At 40.5% G+C, this 13,159-nt stretch overlaps 1 protein-coding gene and 1 pseudogene across 2 annotated transcripts in view; both read left to right on the forward strand.

The window, feature by feature from the left end:
• The first annotated feature begins 6 nt into the window (after window positions 1-6).
• Window positions 7-726, forward strand: LOC105510870 (annotated as a pseudogene). The gene has a single exon (XR_001001620.1). The product of XR_001001620.1 is annotated as a carboxypeptidase D pseudogene (transcript).
• A 172-nt stretch (window positions 727-898) lies between these two features.
• LOC105510869 (carboxypeptidase D) overlaps window positions 899-13,159 on the forward strand; it is a 103,469-nt gene continuing 91,208 nt past the window's right edge. Inside the window, exons 1-2 of the mRNA XM_011940863.1 lie at window positions 899-1,302; window positions 5,595-5,842. Coding sequence (XP_011796253.1) covers window positions 1,298-1,302; window positions 5,595-5,842 — 253 coding nt within the window. The 5' untranslated portion in view covers window positions 899-1,297. The remainder of the gene's footprint in view (window positions 1,303-5,594; window positions 5,843-13,159) is intronic.

Here is a 13,159-nt window from a genome sequence, read left to right on the forward strand (position 1 = left end):
GACGCTGCGGGGCCGCTGGTGCCCGGCCGGCCCCAGGTGAAGCTGGTGGGCAACATGCACGGCGACGAGACTGTGTCGCGCCAGGTGCTGATCTACCTGGCCCGTGAGCTGGCGGCCGGCTACCGCCGCGGGGACCCGCGCCTCGTCCGCCTGCTCAACACCACCGACGTGTACCTGCTGCCCAGCCTCAACCCCGATGGCTTCGAGCGCGCCCGCGAGGGCGACTGTGGCCTCGGTGACGGCGGCCCGCCGGGGGCCAGCGGCCGCGACAACAGTCGCGGCCGCGACCTCAACCGCAGCTTTCCTGACCAGTTTAGCACCGGCGAGCCCCCCGCCCTGGACGAGGTGCCCGAGGTGCGCGCCCTCATCGAGTGGATCCGCAGGAACAAGTGAGTGTTGCCTGCCCCCTCCCCGTCCGTGTGAGCCTCCAAGGGCTGAGGCTGGTTCCAGCACCCAGTAGGCGCTCAGACAATGCTGGCATAAGGGGTGGCGGTGGTGAAGGTGAAGGGAGACACCCTGTAACGGAGACAGGGCCCAGGCCGCGTAGCCACCCGTCCTGCTAATCGTCAAAGAATTGCCTCCTAGAGGCTGTCATTTGTTCAAGGGATGCCTGGAGGGGACACTCCTTTCTGACATTCTGGTCCCTCTTCTTACAGGGCCATAGAATATGAGCGAGAAGAGATCTTAAGGATAACCTAGGTCAGCTCACATATTTGATAGATAAGCTGTCAATGTTGTTATCTTCTATCAAAAGTGCCTAATGTTATCGGCGCTATGCTAATTTTTTTCTGTGACTGCAGTATCTCACTTTATTTTGGCCACAACCTGATGTCATAGACACCATCACTTTTGCATACGGGGAAATTGAGGGTCAGATTGGTTAACTGATTTACATAGGAGTGTGGTTGGGACTTAGAATTAGGCAATCTGATTCCCGATAATCCTTTTAGCCACGGAGGGAGACTGGAGCCCAAAAATGGCAGAGGATATTCCCAGGATCTTCCCCTTGCCTGTTTGAGAGAAACTGGTTTTTCTCCAATTTTTACCTCTGACTCAGCTTAAGAAGATATGGACTTAGCTGGAGAACTTGCACAGATCTGTGAGCCGCTTCATTTTAGACTCTAAAGGGTTTGTGATGCCATTTGTGCACCTTATTAGCCTGTGCAGAATGACTAATTGTCACGCTTTTAATACACACTTTAAGTGTTAATCATTGCGTGAGGTTTAAACAATTACAAAGTAGAAGAATGAGGACCTCAAGAAATTAGTATAAAACAAGAGAATGTTATAAATATTTATGAGGTATGTTGATGTACCCAGTTAAACTTTACAGGAATTGTTCCCACTGGCAAGATGTGTGTGGGCTGCAATAACACGGACCATCTCTGTGGAAGAGGTAGAGCTTGAGCTATCTCCAGAGATGGGCAGGATTTTCAGCAAAAAACAGAGGAATGAAAGAAGAGGGAACTCACTCCAGATGGCATAGTGTCTGAAGTGAGCAGGCATCTCTTCCCCTTTTTAAGCATCAGCTTTTCCCCATTTTTCTCTCTTCATAAGGCTTTTGCAGCAATGGCTAATCATTCCATCTTGATTAAAAGAAGGTTTCTGAGGGACTGCTAAGATAAAGAAGTTTACCTGCGGGACTTGGAATCATTTCTTCTACAAGACTTCAGTCATATATAGAAGATCTAGAAAATTCGTGGGTGTTAGGGCAGTTCCTGAGTCTTTTCATCTTCTATCTTTTACTTTACTCCTCTTGATAAGCTCTCTTATAGATATATAATTTCACATAGACTTTCTGGGAGGATTTTTTTTTTCTTTTAAGTACTATCGTGTCATGACCTCTGAACATCTGCATAAGAAATATGACTTTGACATACACTTATTGACAGAGCTGTGATGGCCAGGGCTTTTTGGAGATGATACATCAAATGCAGTGTTTGCATTGCTTGAATGTTTAAAATGCTCTGTTCTTGCACCTTTAAAATGCTGTGATCCTTGCAGGGATGTAAATTCTGTGCCTGGATTTTTCTTTTCAGTGTTAGTTGTGCTGTGACCAAATATGAAAATAAGCTTTCTCTTGGTACGAGTCGCCTTGAGGCTATACAGAGTCATTTTGGTCTGTGGCTGTGGACTATCCTAATCATATCTGTTCTTCAAACATGTAACTCTAATTAATCAAAAGGGAAAGTAGGTGATCATACATGGTGAAGAGTATATCCATCCTAACTCAGTCTTCAAAAATTCACTCAAAATGAGTAGTCTGTGCTATTAACCAATAACAAAGGACACTGATATGTGAATAAAATTAAAAACACAAGCACGCAGAGAATTTGATATTGATACTTAACTATAGCGTCAGCTTTATGGATAGGATGTTTTTAAAAACTCAAACATTAGTCTGTATGGGAAAACTATCCTTTTCAGTGTATTTTGTGAGGTAAACCATTTGAGTAATTTCTTGATACCCTATTCACCCAGCTATATTCGAATTAGGTTTTTGTTATTATTTTGAAAATGTAAAATTTTAAGGCTTAATTTCCTCCAGCTTAGGAAAATGAAGTTTATTTTCTTTGTTTCACTTTATATTTCATCCAATGGATGTTGAGACAAATACTTAAGAAAATATACAAAAAATTAACTATATCATTCAAATGAAGATTTTATAGTTGACCCCTATATTTTTTTCACACTATAGTTCTTTAAGTGAATATACCTGCTTAGATTTTCATAAGAGATTAGCATATAAATGATATTTGGATGTGTTTGTGAAAAGCATTATCACAGTGTTGAGAGTGGCTGCAGATTATTTTTTCGGGGGGCTTATGTACACATATCTATGATTTTCTGAATCTTTGAAATTTAGTTTGTCAGATATTAAGTTATTTTAATTTTTTTCAAGTTATCTACGGGGTTACCTGAATAGCGTAATAGAGTTAATTTAGAGATTAACTGTTTAATATTTATAAACTCATTTGAAAATCTATATTTACCAGCTACTTTAAATCTTATGCAAGGAATGATATGTGATACTGAAGTCAAGTATGAAAAACATTTGAGAGAATTCATTTGAATGGAGACCATAAAGTACCTTTCAAATAAGATTGGAGTTGATTTGCAAAGTTGATTTGACAAAAACTCAAAGCATAATCTGACAGCCATTGTAGTAGATGTCACTTTCTCTTGAAATCTTCATTATAAGAGTGGCATTGGTACTTTCAAAACTGTGTAATTACAGTAAGGAAAATCGAAGTGAATTTTACTACTCAAGTAGATTGCAGATATTTCATTGTTCAAAAGTATTTGGTTAGGCCATTTTTGACAATATTTCTGAGAAGTGTTGCAAGAAATGTTGAACAAAATGAAAAACAGCATTTTGTAGAGAATCTTGGATTTTAAAGTTTTAATTAAAATGTATAATTAAAGTAGCATGCTTTACTTATTTAGAATATTTAGTTATCCATTCTATTTTACTAGAATATGAATGCCCAGAGGGCATTTGTTTGTTTGTTTCGTTCACAGATGTATCTATCCCTGGAATTTCGTTTGGCAAATAGTTGACACTCAAGAAATGTTTGTTGGCGAATGGATTACCTGAGCTGCCCCAGCCTTCTTATAACTTTCCCAAAGTCAGTGGGGGAAAAATATTTAAAAATTATTTTAGAATTATAAACCAGAGAGTAAATTGTTAATACCTTAGCTATAGAGGAGAGGTGGGTAGAGTGGAATCAGAAAGTTAGAATATTTTCTTAGTTTTTGTTTCTGTATCATTCTGTTACAAGGACTGGCAGTGGAAGTGGGGAGTAGAATGATAGTTTGTAAGGCAGTGTTTTCCTAAACAGGATGCTAGATATCTCCAAAGAAATGAACATTTGTTGAGCAGGGGCTATAAAGCGGTCTTTATGCCAGATTATGTTTCATGTGTGTTATCTTAATTTTCATAACAACTCTGGGAAATAGGTAGCATTAATCCCCATTTTACAAATGAGAGGAAAACTGAGGTTCAGTGAATTTAAAGGCAGTAACTTCTGATTATGTTATATTACTGGTGAGCAACAGATCTGGGAGACGGAATGTTCTTACCCATATTTGTCTGTCTGTGCCATTGCCACTACACCAAATGGCATTCTTCTCTGGTATCTGGAAAGGTGCTAATTAGAATTATATTAGTTTTTAGCTAGTTTCTTTTCATAGTCCATGCTAGTATTTAATCACTGTCCTTATTGGCAAAGATCTATCTTCTGATGAACAGATTTTGTGTTACAAGTAATTTTCATTGTTTGATCTTCTCTGGGATAATACTACTCATCATGCTTAAAATAATCTTTCAAATTAGACATGATAGGTTTACTTTTTTTTCAAGCATATAGAGAAATGTTATATATCAACCTCCTTTAGAGTTTCTGTAGGTCAGTTAATTTCAACAACAGAAAGGCAGAAGCAAGAAAATCCAATTTAGAATGGAAATAGAGAAGTATTTAATCTCTACTGATGGTAATGGTTTAAGCTGTTATATAAGGGAAAGATGCTTAAATAGGATTTAAGCTTTTTTTTTTTTTTTTTTGCCTTTAGCGTTTAGCTTTTACCATAAAAGGAATTCTTCAGTATTTCTATATAGATAAGTTTGACCAAATTGTAGGGTTCGCTTAAAAGTAGCAGCATTAAAAAAAAATGTTTCTTTTACAGGAGCAGCCTTATCTCCATGTCAGTTAATTTTTTTAATGGCCCAATCAGAAACATTGGGCCTTGAAAGAGCTGCTTTTACAGTGATGCAATGGAGGACTAGTCTTTGATATGGTGTATTGCTTTTCTCTGTAAGCAGCTCACTGAATCAGGTTGTTTTCTTTGTTTTTTCCTGAATCTCCTCAACTATGGCTTCTCTCTTGAAAATGTGAATTTAGTATATTGTGAAACTGGAGTGAAACACAAAATATCCTTTTAAAAATTAGATTCCTTATCTTAAAAATTCTCTTTGGACGGTAAATGTAAAAAGCATAAAAGTTATTAACCTAACATATATACAATGAATATTTATATATACCAGCCATGTTTTCTATGAAATTTACATATTATGAAATACAAGTCGTAGGCTGAACTATATGAAATTGTCATTTTTGTAGGTCAAAAAATGGGTGAGGGCTAGGCACAGTGGCTCATGCCTCTAATCCCAGCACTTTGGGAGGATTGGCAACATGGCTACCAAACAGAAAAGGGTGAATATTGGCAAGCTCGAAGCTCATATAGTTCAACCTAATACATGAATTTGGAATTCCCTAAATAAGACATTTCCCGAAATACTAATTTATACTGTGTTATCCAGCTGTATTTTCAATGAAGGAAAACTCTTTGAAGTTACTTTAGGTTAACCTGAATTGTTAAAGCTGTTTGAAATCTTAAATTGATAATACTTTCTTTCCATTTTCTTTTGTTGTTGTTGTTAGTCTCCTTATAACAGATAACAACTGATAGAGTTGTTTTCTAGGTCTCCAAGAGAGATATTGGAGTTTATTTCTAAAAGATTTTGTGGAATTTTTTAATGCATTGTGTTTTGTGTCCTTTTTTAAGTGATACGTGATTTGGTTGTATTTTCAAAGGTTTGTGCTTTCTGGAAATCTGCATGGTGGCTCAGTGGTAGCAAGCTATCCTTTTGATGATTCTCCAGAACATAAGGCCACTGGAATCTATAGCAAAACCTCAGATGATGAAGTCTTTAAATACTTGGCAAAAGCTTATGCTTCAAACCACCCCATAATGAAAACTGGTGAGCCTCACTGTCCAGGAGATGAAGATGAGACTTTCAAAGATGGAATCACAAATGGCGCACACTGGTATGATGTGGAAGGTATGCAAAGCATTGAGTTTGCTACATTTTCCCCCTTGTTCGTTGAGATTTCTTATGTGTATTCTGAGCAGAAAAGAAGAAAATTTGTAGAAATTTAACTTTAAAAAATATTATTTCTTTTTGTTTTGAAAATGTCAAACCTACAACAAAATTGAAGGACTACCTGAAGACCTATCTGTCCTTCATTTAAATTTACCACTGTTATCTTATCCCAGATGCCTTGCCTCTCCCTCTCCCACATTTTCACTCTCTCTACATGCACATGCATGAGCATGCACACACACACATACACACATACAATCACACAATCTTTTGCCAAACCATCCAAAAGTAGGTTGCAGATTTCACAACATTTTTCCTGTAAGTTCCTCAGTATGTATTTCCCAAGTACAGGGACACTTTCCGTTTAACTATAGACTATTACCATAACTGAGAAATCAACGATAATTTAATATTATCATACCACATGCTGTCCATAACTCAGATTTCTCCCATTATGTCCAAGGTAGCCTTGGTAGCCCTTTTTTCACCAGATCTAGGATCCAATCAAAGTTCAAACATGGCATTTGGCTCTTGTAAAGAGACCATGCTAATAGTCCTATGGAAAAATTCCATAATCTAGATTGTCACTTTCTTCGTGATAAGATTAGGTCAGATTTCCCAGCAAGACACTTATATAGATCATGTTGCACATCATATCAGGAGACCCATAACATCAAGCTGTAAGAAGCCGAGTTGGACAGCTTGATTAACATGGTGACCACCACCAACCAGATCTCTCCAGTTAAATTTTAAAAATACATATTTTTAAAGAGATAGGGTCTCACTTTGTTACCCAGGCTGCAGGGCAGTAGTACAGTCATAGCTCACTGTAATCTCAAGCTCCTGGGCTCAAGCGATACTCCTGCCTCAATCTCCTGAGTAGCTGGAACTATAGATGTGTGCCACCATGCCAGCTAATTTTTACATTTTTTGTAGAGATGGGGTATCGCTGTGTTGCTGAGGCTGATCTCAAACTCCTGACCTCAAGCGATCCTCCTACCTCAACCTCCCAATGTGCTGGGATTATAGATGTGAGCGACTTCACCCAGCTCAGATCTCTCCATTTTACATAAAGGCACATTTTCCTCTTGTATTTTAATCTGTGAGGTGATCATGGAATGCTGATTTTTTATTTTTATTGTGGTAAAACATATATATAACATGAAATTTGCCAGTTTAACTGTTTAAACATTTTTAAGCGCAGAGCTCAGTGGCACTAATATTCACAATGTTGTGCAACCATCACCACTATTTCTAAAACTTGTTCATTATCCCAAACAGAAACTCTGTAAGCATTAGATAATAATTCCCACTTCCATCTCTATCCCTTACCCCTAGCCATTGGTAATCTCTAATCTACTTTCTATCTCTGTGAATTTGCCGATTTTAGATATTTTATATAACTGGAGTTATACAGTATTCTTCTTTTTGCATCTGGCTTATTTTTCTTAACATAATGTTCTTAAGGGTGATCCATTTTGTAGCAGGTATCAGAACTTTATTCATTTTTATGGCTTAATAATATTCCTTGAATGTATATGTTAGTAATACATTTTGTTTATCCATCTATTGATGAGCACTGAATTGTTTCCATCTTGGCTACTGGGAATAATGCATAATGAACGTTGGCATTCAGGTATCTGTTTGAGTCCTTATTTTCAGTTCTTCTGGATATATACCGAGGAGTAGAATTACTGGGTCAAATGGTAATTCTATGTTTAGGTTTGACAGACTATTTTCCATAGTAGATATACCATTTACATTCCCACCAGCAATATATAAGGGTTGCAATTTCTTATGAAATGTTATTTTTTAAAGAATTGTTTGTTTGTTTGTTTCAGATGGAGTTTCGCTCTTCTTGCCCAGGCTGGAGTATGGTAGCATGATCTTGGCTCACTGTAACCTCTGCCTCCTGGGTTCAAGTGATTCTCCGGTCTCAGCCTTCTAAGTAGCTGGAATTACAGGTGCCTGCCACCATGCCCAGCTAATTTTTTGTATTTTTAGTAGAGATGGGGTTTCATCATGTTGGCCGGGCTGGTCTCGAACTCCTGACCTCAAGTGATCCACCCGCCTCAGCCTCCCAAAGTGCTGGGATTATGTGCATGAGCCACCGTGCCTGGCAAGAATTGTTAATACAAACTTGAACTGTTTATCTTTTCTCTTTAAATGCAATGAAAACAGCTATTACTCTTTTAAACTTTAGGTATACTTTGAATAATAACGTTTTTGTTTTTATGCACAGATGTAGATGTAGAGGGAACTTAGAAAGAACAAATCAACCAATGGAAATGTCATCAGTGTAAATTGTTTCTTTTCTAGGAGTCTGCCCATGATGAAATGCCTTAGGTCTTCCTTACCTTTTTATTGGCAGTCACGTTATAAAGTGTCTTATGACTTGTCTCTTAATGTGTATTTAAACCTTTGAATTACTCTTTTACTTTTTATATCAAGCCATGTGTACCCAAAATGGGTCATAAGTTTGAAAATTTAATACTTTCGTTATGGGATCTTTGGGGTGTTGCTTTTTTGGCTGGAAACCTCTGTGCCTCGTGGTACCTTTGCCCAAGTTCTTGTCCTACCTCCAGGAAGAATGAGGTATGCAGAGAAGTGGAGGGTGAGCAAGACAAAGAGGAGCTTTACTGAGCTCAGAGGAGACCTGCAGTGGGCAACTCCTCTCTGTAGGCGGGTCACCCAGTCAAGTGTTCAGCCCTCAGCACAAAGGAGGCCCTGGAGTGGGTGGCTCCTCTCTACAGGCAGGTCATCCTGATGAGTGTTCAGCTTTCAGCAGAGAGGAGCTACCCTCTAGTTGTCCCATCATCTCTCCATCCTCTGCCTTGCTCTGGCTGAGCCCAGTGCTTTTATGGACCTCAGAGAGGAGGAAGTTGGTTCATGGGCACCACGGGCAGCCTGGAAAAGGCACCACAAGTCCCCACTCCAGTCTGTGGGACTGGCAGCCTGGCCCCCAGCCTGAAGGTGGGGCCTCACCAGGGACCCCCTCCCTTCTACCCAGGAGCTGATCTACCTCCTGCTGCCTTCCATGGCGTCCCAGCTGCTCGTGCCAAGGGGCACCTGCAAGCCAGTGCTGAGTCGCCTTCAGTCCCCAACCTTGGTTCCCTCTTCCACGCTTGTCAGTGCCCAGTCCGGGGGTGGGGGCCCAGGCAACAGGGCCCAAGCATGTGCATACCCCTCTGGGCTGTGACAGTGCACTGCCTCAGCTCCAACCCCACTCCGAGATAGGAGCAGATGCAGGAATGGGGAGAGGCCAGGCAGCAGGAGCAGGTATCTCCAAGCCTGCAAGGGTAAGGGGGGCCTAGGAGGTTGGGGGACGCAGCTGCTGCCAGCTCCCAGCTCCCGCCGATTCAGTGGAGCATGCAGCCCCAGCCACGCCCCCTGGGAGGCTTGAGGGGGACCTGGACCTGGGCCAGTGACTGGGCCAGGGGAGACATTGCTGTAAGCTTCCCTGTTGCCCTGGGGCTAAGGGGTGGCCCAGAGCTGGTTGTGGGCCTTGGGCCTGGCTGTCAGGAGTGTCAGGCTGGGAGGTCACCCCACGTGGGGTGGACACTGGGGACTTGGCCCCAAGTGGCCAGTGCAGAGCCTCCTCTCGAGCCCAGGAACCTGGGACCCTCAGTGGGGTGGGCGCAGTGGCTGCACTTCTGGCCAGGTCCCCAAAGCTGGAGCCACTCCTGCCTTCCGCCCCGCCCCCGAGGCATGGCCCGAGCTCCACATAGGGGTCCCTCTGTGCCTGACTACATTACTCCCCCGCTGTGCTGCTCTGGGCCTGACCCCATTACGGCAGCCCCCAGGGCAGCGGGCTGTGTGGCAGCAGAAGGGGTGGCTGTCTGCCTCCTTCCTGCACCCTCCAGCCTGCTGCTGCTATCACTTTCTAGAGTTTGCTGATCCTCCTATAGTTTCTGCCAGTGTTTCTTGAATATCAGAAGCATTCAAAAAGAGGTTTGACATACTATTTAGAAGTCAAACCTTCTCCCCATAACAATTAGAGGTGATTTGAAAATCATTAAAAGTTTTTTTTATAGATAACGGACTTACTTTAATGTGTGATTTTTACATTTCAGTCCTTAGTAAATATATTTAATAAAACCTAACTTTGTGACCTGGTGGTTTTGTAATCTAGTCAAGTTGCTTCATTTATTTGACGTGATGTTACTTAAAATAATGGGGTAAATACTTAACTTTGCCTTTTTGGAAAAAGTTGTAAAAGGTTAGAAAGTAATTTCTAACTGACAATTGAGGAAGGTAAATCTATCTCATACTTAAAAAATAAATATCCTGCCTCTACAAAAAGTAGGTGACTCTGGTATTAAGGCCAGAGATCATTTGGTGAAGCTAGTTATGATGAGATTTTTCTGATTATTCAAACATCTGAAGAAGCTACATTATGCTGCTGCTGTCATTTTTATTTTTATGAGCATCAGTTTTTCTCTTGTTTCAGCAGAATGGTCAGATATGTCCTGTGTTATTTCTACAATAACTAGCTTATTTCTCTTCATACCTCAGCAAATATTGAGCAGTTTCCCCTTGAAGAGGAGGCTGTGATGGTTTTAGTTTCAACAGAGTGAATTCATTGTGTTTAGTAAGTAAGATGTTATGAAACCTTGTGACTAGGCATGTATTAAAAAAACCCGGATGTCCTGGAGTAATTTTTTTTTTTTTTTGAGACAGAGTCTTGCTCTCTTGCCCAGGCTAGAGTGCAGCCGTGGTCTCAGGTCACTACAGCCTCTGCCTCCTGGGTTCAAATGATTCTCGTGCCTCAGCCTGTTGAGCAGCTGGGATTGCAGGTGTGTGCCACTATGCCAGCTAATTTTTTGTATTTTTAGTAGAGACAGGGTTTTACCATGTTGATCAGGCTGGTCCTGAATTCCTGGCCTCATGTGATCTGCCCACCTTGGCCTTCTGAAGTGCTGGGATTATAAACAGGAGCCACATGCTCAGCTGAGTAATTTTACTGATGCTCTATGTGATATATTCAGGAATTCTAGCTTAAAGAAGTATAGACCTTTAGAGCTGAAAGTGAATATATTGATTTAGTCCAACCTTTTTGTTTTAGAGAAAATCAAGGCCTGAGAGAGGAACTAACTTGTGCAATATAATTTATTCATATAGCAAATATTTACTGAGTTCCTGCCATGCCACATACACTGTATTAGGTGATGGGTATACAGTGAGAGCAAAACAGAAACAACTCGTGCTCTGAGGAATCAGACAGTGTATTAGTAGTGTGGAATGAGGGGTGATTTGGGCCCTAGTGCCTTTGCCTTCATTGCCAGGGCTGACCTAGCATATCTAGCTGCCTATATGGGTGAGCCTTGCTTCGCTCAACATGTCTCACAAACCTCCAGGATCCATTTAGGAAATGGCTATCCTAATAAGGCTAATGAATAGCCACATCCCCTTCCAAAGCCTTGTTATTGTGAGACCTATTCTGGACTTGTTCATGGAGCAGGATGCCTTTTTTTTTTGAGATGGAGTTTCACTCTTGTTGCCCAGGATGGAGTGCAATGGCGCAATCTGGGTTCAAGCGATTCTAGTGCCTCAGCCTCCCGAGTAGCTGAGGTTATGGGCATGTACCCCCATGCCCAGCTAATTTTTGTATTTGTAGTAGAAACAGGGTTTTCCCATGTTGGTCAAGCTGGTCTTGAATTCCTGACCTCAAGTGATCCACCTGCCTTAGCCTTCCAAAGTGCTGGGATTACCTGCCTGAGCTACCGCCCGGCTGCCTTTTTTTTTTTTTTTTTAATCACAGCACGCTGATTTGTATGCCATTTGCCTACCTTTCTTCACAGTTTTGAAGACATTGTAAAAATCATACGATGTTTTAGCATGTTCATTCTAAAGCAGATTTAATAAAAACTGAACTGTAGTTTTAGGTCAACTTTTAAGCCATGGCATGTGCTTGTAGTCCCAGATACTTGGGAGGGCCAAGGTGGGAGGATCTTGAGTTCAAGCCCAGCCTGGGCAAAATAATGAGACCCTGTCTCCAAGAAAACAAAGAGACAAAAAAGAATTGCCTTCTTTCAACTTATACAATTTAAGGAAGGGCAAGCAACTTATAATTGAAATTATTTGATGAAAGATCATAGTTTTATGTCACTTTTAGAAGTTTTCTTGGGCAGAACATTGTTATATTTTATTTTCTTGCAGATAGAAGAACAGTAGAAGGCAGTGCAGTGTAGTGGCAAAGAGAGAGCTTTGGAATCCTGTTGCCTTAGGTTGGAAATCACAGCTCTACCTTGACTAGCTGTGTGTGTGTGTGTGTGGTATGGGTGAGAGAGAGAAATAATATTGGACAAGTTAATGAATTTCTCTAAGCCTCAATTCCCACTTATATAAAATTAGGATAAATACTATCTACTCATAAGATTAGGAGGCTCAAGTGAGAATGTGTGTAAAGCACTTTAGCCTAGCATCTGGTGCCATGGCTACTTATCTCTACTAGAGTTTAAACTTACTCTTGAAGGTAGGGACTTTGTTTTATTCCATTTTCTATTTCTAGCACACAGAACCATGCCTGGTATATAGAAGGTAAACAGTAGTCTTTTTGGAATAAATGAATTTTTGCCATCCGAAATATAAATACATAGTTATTTGATCTTTAGATAATCTTTTTTTTTTTTTTTTTGAGACAGTGTCTCACTCTGTCACCCAGGCTGGAGTGCAGTGGCGTGATCTCAGCTCACTGCAGCCTCTGCCTCCCAGGTTCCAGAGATTCTCCTGCCTCAGCCTCCCAGTTAGCTGGGATTACAGGCACGCACCACTATACCTGACTAATTTTTGTATTTTTAGTAGAGATGGGGTTTCACCATGTTGACCAGGCTGGTCTTGAACTCCTGACCTCAGGTGATCTGCTCGCCTCAGCCTCCCAAAGTGCCAGGATTATAAGCATGAGCCACTGCGCCCGGCCTAAAATCTTAGATCTTTAGATAATCTTATAGAAATGTATAAAAATATTCTTCCTAGTTTTGCTCCTACTCTGAGAAAATAAGCTTGCCTTACTGGTAGATCCTAGATCATTATTATTTGAACTTTTTTTTCTTACTTGAAACCTATAATATGAAATACCTTTTAGTTGTTTATGTACATTTCGTATATATATATATGTACATAAAAAAATTTCATGGAACAGTGCTTTTACTATACATTCTGGTATTATTTCTTTTAGTTTGTTCTATGTCATTCTTTTTGTAAATTTTTTTAATTTTTATTATTATTATTATTTTTTATTATACTTTAAGTTCTAGGGTACACGTGCATAACGTG

Source organism: Colobus angolensis, unplaced genomic scaffold (genome assembly GCF_000951035.1).
Source record: "Colobus angolensis palliatus isolate OR3802 unplaced genomic scaffold, Cang.pa_1.0 Scaffold193, whole genome shotgun sequence".
Taxonomy (NCBI): Eukaryota; Metazoa; Chordata; class Mammalia; order Primates; family Cercopithecidae; genus Colobus; species Colobus angolensis.